General features: G+C 47.6%; 1 protein-coding gene across 4 annotated transcripts in view; it reads left to right on the forward strand.

Annotated features, from left to right (window-relative positions):
- The window catches only part of LOC144159644 (protein phosphatase EYA2-like), a 125,034-nt gene that overhangs the window by 100,131 nt on the left and 10,108 nt on the right, over positions 1 to 14,795 (forward strand). For all 4 annotated transcript variants that reach the window (XM_077691253.1, XM_077691254.1, XM_077691252.1 and 1 more), the window contains exon 11: positions 14,276 to 14,334. In XM_077691253.1, the coding sequence (XP_077547379.1) occupies positions 14,276 to 14,334 (59 nt within the window). The remainder of the gene's footprint in view (positions 1 to 14,275; positions 14,335 to 14,795) is intronic.

Consider the following 14,795-nt stretch of genomic DNA (forward strand, 5'->3'; position numbering starts at 1 on the left):
AGCCCTGAATGAAAACAAAAACGAGCAAAATAATCGTCAGGTCGCGTAAAGCACTTGCAGGACATCCAAAATATTTTGTTTTTTGTTAGATAAAAGATTCCCTGTTTCTCTCTCTCTCTTCATCTTTGTGGTTTTTTTCTTCAATCTTTTCCCTCTTTTTTTCGAATGACTGAATGAATAATGAAGGAATCCTGCGTACGCCGTTTGGCTCCGGATACTTGAAGACGCGATTGTAGGAGTGCAGCAAAAGCCATAAATTCTTAAAAATAGTGATCAAGTCGCGTATTAAAAGAAGCAAAATGATAATTTTTTGTTCAAGCGGGTCTCTCAACTTTTTTGTGTGTTTAAGTGGCGGAGTTCGTGTAATGGGCCCCAATTTACAAAGTTTGTAGCAAATGCGCTGCAGCAATGTGTGTAACAAGGTGTAGCTAGTGACCACAAAAACTGAGGATACCAGGAAGTGACCTGAAGTGAACTTCATCACTGCGAAAGTTCTGAAAATCGCCATGAATAGCGTTAAAACGTCAGAGCAGGTGAACATAGGAGTAGTTCTGCGAATATTCGCAACATCAAACACTTTCTAAGTGTTATTTGGTATACGAGTTATTGATTTTCAACTTTTGGAGCTTTTACATCATTAAATTTATAAGTAGTGAAGGAAATAAAAATTTGCTCTGGCATAAGACCTGCGTTTTTGTTTGGCTTCTCCGCGCGACAAGTTATTTTAGGTCACCCTTTTTTGCACGACACCGAAGCTTTGCAAAAAAGCCTGGGGGAGTGAAGAGTTAGATATTTATAAAACCCATTCGAGTAGCATTGAAATAGATCAACCTCCCAAAATTAACCAAATATGGGGACTTTGTTCGAGAAATCGTCTCTTTTTTGTACCCGCCCAAAAATAGGCATGAAGGAATGTAATAAAAAATGGCCGTGTATCTGCTCCTTTTTTTTGCAAATGTCGACGAAAAACGATAGTCGACTGGCGCCCCTGTAAAGTACATAAATGCCTTCCTTCTCTTTCCGCTAACCTCTCATGCTTATCCTCTACCGCCTCGTTCCTCCCAAAATAAAACGCTAGAGGTTTGCTCAAATCATTTTAAATTTACCGTGTTCCACTGCTCCAGGCTGGGTGCGTCGATGCCAGCGCTGCCGTACGACGGTGAAGCGCATGAATCGAGGCGCCTTATTTCAATGTTTATAAAACCACGTTGCCCTACTCCAGGTGCGTTCCAAGCGGAGCGTGGAACCCATCTAGTAGAACCTTTCGTAACTTTTGCAGTTTGATTTCTTAAATGCCGCCAGGAGCGCGGGCAACGGCAGGCGACGATTTTCTGCAGTTGATGTCGATTTCATTTGATATCGCAAAAACCAGGGATTCATAAATTTTTTAATGAAGGAACACTGCGAATACCACTTATGTATTGATTTTCTGCCTTATATTTGCGTAATGTCCTGTTCTTGTTCAACAATGTTGACAAGTATGAACATTGACACCGGACTTAGACGTTTAGATTTAGCTGTGGGTATTTAAGACTATTGCGCAGCTTCTGCTTCACTTTGACTGGGTGGCTGAATAGATTCACGGACAGCCAGACAGATATACAGACAGACCAAAATTTCTGCGTTTAAGTAGCTCAAGAAAGACTATCGTCTTTAAAACAGGAACTCCGCACCACAATGGTTCAAGCTGAAAGAAGGAACTGTTTTTGAGAGAAAAAGAAAGTTAAACTTTTGGTATCAGAAGCAAGATAACGAAAAAGTATACAGTCTTGTTTGAGAACTTCGAAGGAAAGAAGCGAAAGGAAATAAGGCAGAGCCTGATGCCTTTTTTCAGAAAAAAAAGATCCCTCTCAAACGTGAAAGCAGGCCTGTCATTTCAGGTAGTTTGACCAATCTCAGTAAATTGCGATCGTTTTTAGATGTATTCTATGTACTCGAGAACATGCCGATACCTGTATTAGGCTACTTATTCATTCTTAACGTGCTTTGTTCTGGATTGCATCTCGAATGAAGTCATATCGGCGCTTGTCGTTAGAAATCGCTATCGGGGGAGCGGAGCATTCCTGCAACAATCATAAAAGATACAGACAGTAGCCGAATCCTGTCGTTACATACCCGCTAATCATCCTCATCATCTGTTCTCCATATCTTGTTAGCATCGTGCGCTTTCGGAACTTGTTAGACGCAAAGAGTCTGTTGCTAACATAGCTACCTAACCAGAGATTATATTGTCAGATAACTTGTGACGTCACGCCGTGTGACAAACTGATGTGAAAGGGCGCGAACCGCATTAAAGCGTTCGTAATTTCCCAATTCACCAGAAAGGCGTTCTCGATGAGCGTGATTTAATTATGAACTAGGGCAGTGTTTTATTGATAAGGTCCAACTTGCAAGTTGCTGTTTGAATATCGCTTAAACGAGTTCTTAAGTGCATTCTGCGCTCACGGCTTCTTTTAGCGCTATCTGTTTCTTTGCTGTGGTTTTTCTACCCCCCAGCGTCTTTCGGCTGAAATTTGGTTTGGAGGGCCGTCCTGAGAGCGCTTGCATGCGCCTTTACTATACTCAGGTACGAAAAAGCGGTGTGCAACGACTGAAATCTGAAGTTGTAGTAATAAAGTCGCTGATGACGTATTAGTACTCGTATATTCTGCGTATCGGTAGACCACTAGGGTAAGAGAGGCTATCAATACTATAGAAGAAGGGTTAGGCCATTAACTCGATGGACAGGCAAAACAAAACAAATAAAATTGCGCCCACCTCCCCGCGAGGGGAACCCTGTGTAGATGCGACGCATCGTGGGGTTCACTTGGTGTTTCCGTTGGATTGATTCTGAAATCGCGTGAAACGTGTCGGGAACGCGTATGATTATTATGTTTTATGATTATTATTATGTTTTATTGGCCAATCTTGGTCAATCTCTCTAAGGGGTATGCTTGCGGCTTCGCTGTCGCAACGACCTTTACTCCATCATTGTTGCTGTAAGTGGGAGCTTCTTTTCTTTTATTGCAAGTGTTAATCATTGCCCCATCATGCGTTGTATCAGTAGCTTCTTGACGTAGTTTGAATGAGTCAAGGATATAAGGCACGTTCGTAGCATTTGATTCTGTCTTGGTTTTGTGGCGCAGTGGGAAGAGCACCATGCACCTCGCGTTCCGCCCACAGGGTCGTGGGGTCGAAACCGGGCACCGTTAACTATTATTTTTTTTATAGTGTAGGGGGAGGGGTGTGGACGGACAACGCCGTATGGAGGGACAAGGCGAGTGAATGAGATGCAGTCGCATCTAAAATTCGTAGGCAGAGGTGGCACTTGCGCAGAGGCCTTTCTCCTGCGGGAGGATAAATAGGTTGCGGATTATGACGACGATGGTGATGATGACGAGAAAATGCACCGACATTTTATTGTGGCAATTTTACTCGAAGGATCTGGCTGATCGAACAGACAGAACACAAGCTGCGTAGTCGTCGACCTCCAATGACTGCGGAGAGGGAGGCGAATTGACGGCCAAATTCTCGTCGTTTCGTTCCTCGCCGGCTTTGTTGCGGAAAAGCTCCCCGCCAGCAATGCGGCCTGTTGGAGAACCTGCCGCCTTCCTCGCCGCTCCGCCTTGGCGTGCACACACAACCGCGTGTCCTGAATATTGAAATCGCCATAATTTTCTTTCGTGTGACCTGGAAAAATGATCCGCCGAGTAGCGTCCGACCTGCGTGCTGCCAACAGGAGTTCGCATTGAAGATGCGTCGCTGGCTCGGTCGGGGGAGGTGCGCATGGAGGCGCCGTGGCTGCGAGTCGGTTGCTTTGGACATGTTAAGCACGATTCGTGAAAAAAAGCGAGAAGTCCGCCGGGACACTCGAAGCTAGAAGAGAAAATAGGTCGAGGGTAATGTGTAGTATCAGCTATTTTATATGTGAATATGTATTTCAAGTATGAGATGTTACCGCCCATTGTATCCATTTTAGTACATCGTTAAGTGAAGTAAATCTGCCTTCGGCCGCGAGAGGAAAGCCGGGACACACGATCGTCCCCACCCATTTGCTCATGCGGGCATCCGTCCACTTTGGTCGCTCGGAGATACTGCGGTGGTTTACCGTTTATTACCATATGCATATTTAAACATGAACTAGCAAAAGAAACGGAAATTATTTAACAAGTCTTCAAATCATCCACTGCGCTCCGCCGCTTTGCCATTTCCCTCCTCTTCGTGCACCCATGACTCGAAATGTCTGCTTCCGCATCTAACTTTCGAGGCACTTCATTTCTTCAGGAGTTTTAGCACGCTTCGACTTACTGTGTATACAATGAGAGAGCCTGTTTTTGTGCCAAGACACCACTGCTAATTTGTAAAAAGAATAAAACAAAGCTATTTCGTGTCATATTATAAATTGCTTAATAACTGCAAATGCAACAAACAGGTGTTTTTCCGTGCAGTAAAAAATCATCACCATTATAATCTCCATTATTGTCGTCATTGCGGTAATCATAACCTCCTCCTCCTCCTCCTCCTCCTTCTTCTTCTTCTTCTTCTTCTTCTTCTTCTTCTTCTTATTATTATTATTATTATTATTATTATTATTATTATTATTATTATTATTATTATTATTATTATTATTCTCTGCTTCATCCCCTGCCTCATCCTTACCCTCCTAACAACTAAGACAAGGGGAATGGCCGGATCTGATACACTCCGACTCGTACAGGCCTTTGTCATTTCGCGGATCACTTACGCAGTACCATATGCTCTGCTCTCAACAACGGAACTGAACATACTGGACACCATCACGAGAAAAGCCTACAAGCAGGCTCTGAGCCTACCGGTTAGCACTTCGACACACAAATTGCTTCTTCTTGGAGTCAATAACAGAGCTGATGATCTGATCGAGGCACGTCTATCCCACCAGAGGGCAAGGTTAGGCACTACATAAAACGGCAAACCCATCCTTTCGAGTCTAGGACTATCGATTCCGCTTCAACACCCAATACCCCACGGCACAGACATGCCGCAAGATATCAGGAGACACATTAAAGTGCCTGTACTCCCGCGAAACATGCCCCCTGTGCATGGCAACGACCGGAGAGCAGCAAGAGCCCGTGCTATCTTAAAGCAGTATGGAAGCCATCCTGCCGTGGCATACACGGACGCGGCCCTCTATCCCGGAAGGCGTGCCTCAGTAGCGACAGTTATTATTTGCCAAGAGCACCGCATCAGCGTATCACTGGACCGAGCGAACACCCTACTCGCCGAGGAAGCGGCCATTGACTTGGCGTAAACTCAAGTTGAGACCGTAATTACCGACTCTCAACAGGCTTGTCCCAACTTTTCCTGCGGCCGTATACACAAGACTACACTTAAAATTCTGCAACAGAAGCCATTAGCGAGACCCGTCAAGATAATCTGGGCGCCTGCGCACAGTGGAGTCTCAGGGAATGAGATTTCTCATCTCACAGATCGAGAATTGACCGGCCGAGCACCTGAAGACGACGATCTGCGTCCGCTTCCTCTAGTCTCGTATCATGAGATTACCACGCACTATCGGTTACAGCGACAAACGTATGCCCCACCGCACAAACAACTACTCAAGGGCCATGACAAAATACTTCGCGCCCCGCAAACTAATACTTACCCCCACCCCAGCCGATACCACTACATAGCCCCCACCTTGAATCCCCGTTTGTGCCGCTTCTGTGGGGAATTCGGAACACTTTTTTATATTGTCGGCGGCTGTACACAAAGCCAACTTGACCCGCCCAATCCCTACACACTTGTGAGCTTTGGGGAGAGCGCCTTGGCCACCTCTTCCCACGACGTCCAGCGCAAGTTGGTGGAGAGGGCAGAAGACACGGCCAGAGCCAATGGGTCCCTGGAATGAGGAGGCCACCCTAAAGACTCTTTACTAGGAAACAATAAATGTTTATTATTAACATCATCATCATCATCATCATCATCATCATCATCATCATCATCAAACCTTAGCAGCAGCAGCGGCACTAGACCTCCAGAACTCTGCTAGACCACTACCAGCATTGATTGGTTGTTCATTGTAGGACAAATGCTACAATGATGCCAAGCTCGTCACCCTGACTAACCCTTTCTCGGGTCAGCTTCCTGAGTTGCTTCTGTTGAGGAATTTTTAATACTGTAACCTCCGTCCGCCATTTTCATTCGTAGGATATATAAAATATTGAAACATGCGTTTACATTGAAACATGCGTAGCTAAAAACAGAGCCTAACGGGCCGTCAACTCTGTTCGGTTATCGCCATTTAACGAACGTGGTAATTTAATAAAAGCTCCGGATAACTTGGAGATTGGACAGACGATTTTTCATGGCGTTGGTTTGGACTTGTGCAGAGGCCCGTAAGCTCCGAGATGCCGAAGTTGACGCTAACGGGGTGTAAAAACTAGGTTGGCATCATAAACGTGGCGTTAACCGTCATGCTGGAACGCGAAGTGACATCCCCGCGTGATCCTTTCGTTCATGCGCTTTCGTCTCGTCCTGTCGCAACAGAGGAACGTCTGTTACGTTTGCTCCGACAGCCTTCCACTCGCTGGCGCTTGCGACTGTCAAGTGCTAGCAGACTCTGTCCTTCGCGGCTAACGTGAGCCTCTTGCCATTGACCTCGTTGCCTTGCCCATTCCCACCGCAACTGCACCAAGATTCCTCCAATTCCACACTTCGCAAAAGGCCGAATTTCGAAAAAATGCCAGTTTTATTCCTGCAACCACGTAAGAATTATGGTAAATTTACGCGCGATGCATAACAGCTAAAAATCTTTACCATCATTACTAAAGATTGTTGAGAAAAGCGCGGAAGCTTTTTCACATCAAATCCGCGTCAACAGTGCGTCAAAACCTTCGCTAAAAGGGCGTCCAACCTTCGCCGATGGTGCGTCCAATGCATCGTGAAGCCTTCAAAGACCCAAATCGCAAACGAAGAAAGAACCCTTCCGACGGTTTTTCGTGCACTAAGTAAACGCATCTACGAACGATTTAAATGTATACGGATACGTGGTTTATGAGATAAAGGTACACTACTGTACTCCTTCTTCATGATCGAGGCGTGTATTGTCTCATTTAGAACCGTCCTCTTTTCGACATTTTCAAGGAACCGTTTTGACACAATGGAAGGCTAGTTTCACGCACGCACCGTGTGCTCAGAGCTCTTATCAGAGCTTGTAGGTCGACCAAAGGCTCTATGGGGAAATGCTTTAGTTTTTGACAGCACACCATCCGTCCCACTGCGAAAGCTAGCGCTTTGAAAAAGCACCGACCCTGGGCACCCGCAAAACCTACCCATAGTTTTGAGCGCACTTGCAAAGTACGTTGCGCTGAATAATCGTGAGAACAGAGCTTAGGGATTTGAGAACCACGCCGGTTTGTCCCCCTCATTGCAGCCAAATCAACTGCACGGGTTTCGAAACGTCTTTCCAAATCTTTTGGCCTGTGAAGGCACCAGGCAAGCGGGCGAGGCGTTTCTCCTTTCCCGAAATATCGGGGCCGAAATTTCGGGATACACCCGTGGAAGAATCTAGGTTTCGGCAGTTGGCAGAATCTTGATTTTTCTCGTCACTATGATCCCCTGCTAGACCAACGTTAGTGAAACAAGTGGGTGAGCGAACCCACGGTAAGCTTAAAAATCTCATTAATGTTCTTCAGATACTATACACAAGAGCAGAAGAGAAGAAGGAGGAGGAGGAATAAGTGTAGGGAGAGAGACCGATATAGGGGGGAGGGGGAGAAGGTAGGCGTGTTGAAACCGCACAAGGCAGGAGGCGCTCGACCGTGGGTCCAGCCCCAGTTGGGCGGGCAACGCGCCGTGCAGTCGATATCGCCGCCCCTGTTCCGTTGGCGGCGGCCAACCCAGTTTCGTGCGGCGGAACTTCACGCGAGCCCGTTTCGTAGAAATGTGGCGCCACCTCTGAACTGTCCGACGGAGCTTCGAGAAAGGCGCGATTCAGAGCCGCTAAATGGAGCTCGAAGTAAAAACAAGTTTTCGCGTTACACTTTCAATACTAGTTTTCGTCATTATCATCATAAATAAAAGTTTTCCTCCTTTCCACACCCCAGCCGGCCAGGCGCCATCCCTTGGTCAATAAATTGTCTCCTCCTCCCCCTCCTCCTCCTCCTCCTCCTCCTCCTCCTCCTCCTCCTTCTTCTTCTTCCTCTTCCTATTCTTCTTCGTCTTCTTCCTCTTCTTCTTGCTCTTGTTCTTCTTGCTCTTGTTTTTGTTCTTCTTGTTCTTGTTTTTGTTGTTGTTGTTGTTGTTCTTCTTCTTCTTCTTCTTCTTCTTCTTCTTCTTCTTCTTCTTCTTCTTCTTCTTCTTCTTCTTCTTCTTCTTCTTCTTCTTCTTCTTCTTCTTCATCATCATTATCATTATCATCACGTCGTCGTTATTTTCTGTTGAGTGGTGTCGGATTAACTATTGCGGCATTTTTTAACTCCACTACTGGTCTCGTCCATTTGTCGCGACAGTCATAAATACGAGGGACGGTTAGTTTCACGAGCGTGCCCGCATAAGCGCGCTGACCGAGGGTGCCTACGTGACAGCGCGCCTCCTCAAAAGCGTGCCCGCTTGCCATTGAGAACCCTTGCCGTCGTGCTAGCATCGTGGGGTTAGCAACGGTTCCTTGAGATTCCCAACGGTAAGCATACGCTCGAAAGAGTTCGCAGCTTAACCTTGTAGGGCTAAAAACGCGACAGCAACAGTAAACGGATCAGGTCTCCCCAGGTATCACGGACGTTTGATTAAGTTGCCGTAGTCATAGCACATTTAGTTCTGCACAGAGTTTTTATGCCAAGGTAATGTTTTGTGCAACATAACCCCAGATGGCCTAAATTTACTTGGAGCTTTCTAGTACGGCGAGCCTCGTGAACTGGCGTAATGTAGTACGCTTGGTTGTTTTCATCGCTTCCTCTTTCCGTGACGACATTGTTAGCTTCTACATGTCAGCAAAAGCAACCCCGGCCTTTATTTTTATTTTCCTATTCATTTCACTTCCTTGGCAGACTGCTCCTTATTTGGCATCTCCTATCTGGCTCGTCGTGCTAGCCGGTTCAAAACCCAAGCCCGCCATCTCTGGCAGCTTTCCCGCTGTAGAATGCTTGCTCTAATGGCTAATGCTGTGGGACTGCACGTCCCTTTGTGCGCTTTGTATTCGACTCTCGCGACAGCATAGCGCTCCTTCTTGCGAGCTCTTTTCCGTCCGAAGATTTACCAGTCTCTTTTTTATCACCCGCGGGCGACCAAAACAGTCTGAAAAGACGGGGGGTTAATAGTGGTATCCATGATCGAACCCATCCTATTTCTAATCCACGACAAACGAGTGAAGTATGCGTTTGAGTGTACAGCGTACAGGTCAGATTGCTTCATATATTCCTTGCACGAAGGGAATCGGCAGATGTGGCCCGTGTGGCCGCTGAGTAAGTGTTTTCAGGCTGGTGTAGCTAACGGTGCGGCCCTTCGAATTGACGGGCGCCAGAATTTCTTTCTTTTTATTGCTTTTTGTTGGCTTGGCTTTGAGCTTGAACTGCTTCATTTTTTGGGTTCTTCATGTTCATGAACGTGCACGGGGAGGCGGAATGGTGGTTTCATTCCACTACTGCGATCTTTGAAGGAAAGTCGGGATGGGTGTTGGCAAATGCAAAATTATTTCACGGTTAAAACATGGATTTGCGTTTTCTGGCTCAATTGCAAATGAAGTCGAAATACAGCAGCATTTGAGGGCCCCTGCCATGAATCGCACCTCTTTCCCCTACCACTCCCCACGATTTTTCCCTCTCCTGAATGTGTCCTCCGATTCACATTCCTTTTCAGCTCATCTCCCCTCCGCTTTCAGTCATACAGCTTCCCCCACTTCCCTTATCCTTTTCCTGTAATGCTTTCCCAACCCTCTCTCATTGTTACCTTCCCATTCACTGTCTCTCCGTCCGCTGCGATTCCCGTCTCCCCGTCCCCCAACGTCCTTTTCCCCTGCCTCTACATCTCTCCCGTCACCCCCTCCAAATATCACCCACACCCTCTTACTCCTGCTTCTCTTCTCTCCCTTCTCTCCATCTCAGCCGTCTCTTAAAACACTTATTCTTATTACCGCCCTATCACCCTTTGTAAACCACTTTTTCTTATGCCCTCACCCCCGTTAAATCGCCACCCTCTCCATCCTGCACTCCGCCCTCTATTCATCCTCCCTTTTCCCACTCTCACACATCCTCAATTGACTATTCCTCTCCCCCTTGTGAGTGCCCCGCCTGTTTCCGCTACACTTTTCCCTGGTCTTTTCTCCCTCTCTTCCTCCTGTCTTCCCATCTCCTCATCTCCCTCCTCTTTCCTTTATGCTACGCACGGCTCCCTATTCCTCGTTTCATCATCCTCATCATTCCCAATTCCCTCTCCTCCTCTCCCACTACTCCTGATATTTATTCACAAGATTTGCGCTCCTCCCGTTGTACCTCACGTTTCCCTTCCTTCTCCTCCCGTCCCATCCCGCTTCCCTATTGCCACCTCCTCCCCTCTCTGCTCGATTGCCGTCTCTCTGACCTATAATTCCTCCACCCACTTCCCCTTTCTATTCAACTTCAATTTCAAATTTACCGCGGTTGGACTATGATCCATATGTTTTTATACGTAGTCATAGCAATGTGACGAAGCAACGGGTCGCTTTCAACCTGCTTCCTCAGTTTTCTGGGATGACCAGTGGCGGCACTAATTGTCCTATATAGATTGTAACTTCTGCATAGCTGCATAGGAAGTACGGCGATCCCCCTACACAGGTATCCCGAACAGGATGAGGAATACGGCGCATTCTGCTCCCTTACCAGTTGCTTTGAAGAACACAATGCAACTTCCAGCTTGTTTTAAAAAGAGGCCAGACCTTCTGTCAGTCGTACCTCCAAGCAGTAAGGCTGCGCGACGCCTTGAAGTGTTCGCCCGAAGCCCTCGGCCAGTATTGCGCCACGCGGAGCAGCGTGCCATGGGTGAACCTCCGTCAGCGGCAGCAGCGCTACATTTGTGTCGCTTGGCTGACTCGCGTGCCTGTGGGTTCTTTTCTCTTTATTTTTCCTTCCTACATATTTCGAAGACGCAAGAAAAAAGTACGAGAGCAATAGCGAGAAAAGGAAATCCTGCCCGAAACAAGCTGCGGAGACGTAATATGCAAACGGCCGCTCCAGACGCGGTGCGTGACGAAGGACAACTCGGAGGCTTTGCGGCGCAAGTCGCGCATGCAGCGACCACCGATGACTGCTCGCGTTTCCCGCATTTCCAGGCTTGTAGAAAACGGGCAGGGACGAAAGCGCGCGCCAACTACCGGAACGGTGCCGCCGGTGGTGAGCAGGCGCGACTTTGTGATGAAGCCCGGTCTGATATCGCAGCGGACGCTTGTTTTCGAAGCGATTCAAGAGATGGGGTCAGTATCTTGAAACCAGCCCGTGTTTGTTGCTCTTCACTTTGTCCCATCTTAGCGCTGTTCAATCCATGCAATGGACTAGCTAGCCCAACCACAAACCCTCCTGCAGTATCTTGAAACCACCCTGAAGTACAGGAGAGTTCGGCGACGTAAGTGGGGTATTTGAAGACGAGCGTCGTGGATAAGGGAACAAACACGGGCGGAAGGCATCGGGGATCAAATTAAGAGCAAGGAGCAGAGTTTAGGCGGGCGTGTAAAACGGAGAACAACAAACAACCGAGCAGAGTTCTCCCCACAGTGGGAGGCGGTGGAAATGCCACCCACTGCTCCGCTTTACCGACCACTGAGTAGGCCACCCACTGCTTCTGCTGACGCGTTGGAAATGGGCTTTGAGGAACTAAAACGGCCACTGAGCGAGCACAACGCCAGCAATAGGGGCCACACCTCCCGCTGTCTGGTTATGTGGAAAGGAGTCTGAACAAGTCCCTTTAAAGTTTCAGACTGCCAACTGCATGCAAACCTTGGAGTCAGTGCTTGCACTTTGAATTTTATGTAAGAGCTTTCACTTGCCACCACGCAGCAGACTCACAATGGCCCGTATGTCACCAGAGTTATTCAATGTTTGTTATTTGGGATGAAAATGCAAAATCCCCCCTCCCCCTCTCTCTCCCCCTCTCTCTCTCTCTCTCTCTCTCTCTCTCTCTCTCTCTCTCTCTCTCTCTCTCTCTCTCTCTCTCTCTCTCTCTCTCTCCTGTTTTCAAAGTCTCCGCCTTTAAAAAATTTCTGGGGGTAACCCAGTGACATTGGCTGCCTATGGTCGGAACTAGATATAGGGGAAGATAGAAAATTAACATTCGAGGGCAAGTAATGGATTCGGATAGCGTAGCACAGAGCAGAGGGATATTTGGAAGTATACGCCTCGAGCGCGGCCTGTAGGGGCGCCACTGAAATCCTCCTAGCGGCCCGTTTCAAAAGCAAGCGCGGGAGTCGGCGTCCCGTTCCCCAGTGCCGCCACTGCTTTTGCGGCACGTCCACGACTGAGATTTACCGTGTGCGGGCGTTTGAAATCCATGTTTATGTGGAGCAGTCACACTGTTCGCAAATGAGGTGTGTTTTCGAGAGTGTAAATGTTTCTGACGCGATCTTAGTGTTGTATATTCGGTCTCTATAAGCGCCAGGTGTGTGTCACAGGCCAGCGTCGCGGAACCGGCGTGTGATGGAGCCGATTGTAGTTACACTGACCTGAATTTACTAGCAGTGTCTCTCTAACCACCGGTTCCTCAGATGTTCATGCTACGATTTAAACTGGTTTTGTGCGCTTACATAATCAGCGGGGCTCTCATACCTAGTTACGTTTGCCAATATTATAACATCAATTGCTATTGATCACCACCATTTACAAGCCAGTCTGTGTTAATTTCGGGAATATTCAACAAAAGTACGATGGACAATGCATAATTACACTCGGGGATCAGCACACGACAAAGTCTTCTTGTCGTGAGGTGAGCGCCCGCAAACATTCATCTGCTCATCTGCGAGCAGCGCGGAGACGGGCTTAGAATATAATCCGCGTCCGCGACTAATGCTTCTTCGAAATATCGTCATTTGGCACAGGGAGCCAGCAGAATAAAGCAGAATAAAGCAGAATAAATCAGAGGGCCTTATCACATACCACTCTCTTCCAACGACACCTTTCATCGCTTGTTGAACAGCCTACCCTGTATACTTCCAAAAATGCGGCCGCCGTATGATCAGCTGTTCGTTGAAGTAGAAAAAGAAAAGGAAAGTAAACGCGCGATTTGAGTGTGTGTGTGATTACTAAAACGTTCATTGCTTGATTCCGCTCCGCATTTGTACACAGCGTCCCCCTCCCCCCCCCCCCCCCCCCCCCCCTCCCAACGGTGTCTCGCGAAATATCAGTGCATTTCGCGTATAGTTGGTCGTGAACCCTACCTGGCTTAAGTTTCGACGAACGTCTTTAGCATGTAAGAAGCTGCACTGTTTTCTTTATTTCCATTAGAGAATTATGTTTCTTAATTCCGCACTTGCACAGCATTTATTTTTCCGTGGTTTCATTAACTTGCCTTGGTTTGTGAGCACATATATTTAACGACGCACAGCTAGGCTTAGAATATACTTAACATTTTCGCATGGTTTATATGCTTATAAAAGGCTTAAGTTATTGTCCGCGATTGGGTAATCACATCCCCGAAACATATTTTTTTCGGGGATGTGAAACCCTCGAAACGAAGCCGCATTCGTTGTCGACGCTGCAAAATGAAGCCAACCTCTCATTGTGCCAGTATCAGGTCTAAACGAGGCGACAGTAGAATTCATTTGTGCCTGATGTTTTGGAGGTGACAGGGGTGATATGCTGCTACCGTCGCCGACGCTCGGAAGAGCGCCGACGAAGCGCGCAGCACCGCGTCCACCGCGTCTCCGGGTAGCTCTTGCAGGCGGTCGCGTACTCTACGAAGACAGAGCTGCTTTTTAAGTGACCTAAACGTACTCTTTGCCTATAGACGTCACCATAACAGGTTTTTTACAGGGCGTGGAAAGGCGAAAAGAAGTGAAACAGAACCTAAACACTGCACGCGGCCCTATCAGCCACGCAGCGCAAATCCCGTCAACGCCGCGGAGAAGCGGCGGCAGGCGGCGCAGCGATCGCGAAGCTCGAGGCGTATATAGCGGAGGCCTTCGTCCCGCAATGGACATGAATAGGCTGATGGTGATTGTGATGATGATGGTGATGACAACGATGATGATGATAATTATTATAGGCTAAGACAGGCGTCCCTAACCGTTGTCGTGAGTGACCGGCCACTGACTATGAGATAGTCGCTGACTGCTTCTGATGGGATTATTTATTTGTCGCAGGACTGTGACCAGGCGCACATCGATGACGTGGCGTCGGACGACAACGGCCAGGACCTTAGGTGCGGTGCGCTCTGCTGATGATTGCAAGTTGTGGAGGCAATATGCAGAAGCCCAAGATGTATTTTTCGAGCGAGGCCACGAGGGCACCGCTTTTTTTTATTTAATGTCCTTTCACGAAAGCGCAGCCGCTTTCCATAGAATGGTTAACAATGTATGTAAGCCGGGAACGTTACTTTCAATTATTCTAAAGACGACAAAGTTCACACTATCGTTATTACGTGTAGACAGACAACAGGTCACGACGGAAACAATTAATGCCTCTGGTCGGTAGGGAAGCTATAAACGATACGGATGAATAAGAAATCTCGGGCAAAGAAAGTAGAAAGGATGTGAGAAGGTATCGATTCCAATAAAAGCGGAAGGTGGGTCAATTGGCTGTGATTGATGTTGAAACAGCGCAGATAGACCAGACAAACACGAGACCACACGGGTCGAGCGCTGAATGACCATGCAGTCAGAG

Source organism: Haemaphysalis longicornis, unplaced genomic scaffold, assembly GCF_048455015.1.
Source record: "Haemaphysalis longicornis isolate Haplotype H1 unplaced genomic scaffold, Haemaphysalis longicornis Haplotype H1 scaffold_10, whole genome shotgun sequence".
Classification (NCBI taxonomy): domain Eukaryota; kingdom Metazoa; phylum Arthropoda; class Arachnida; order Ixodida; family Ixodidae; genus Haemaphysalis; species Haemaphysalis longicornis.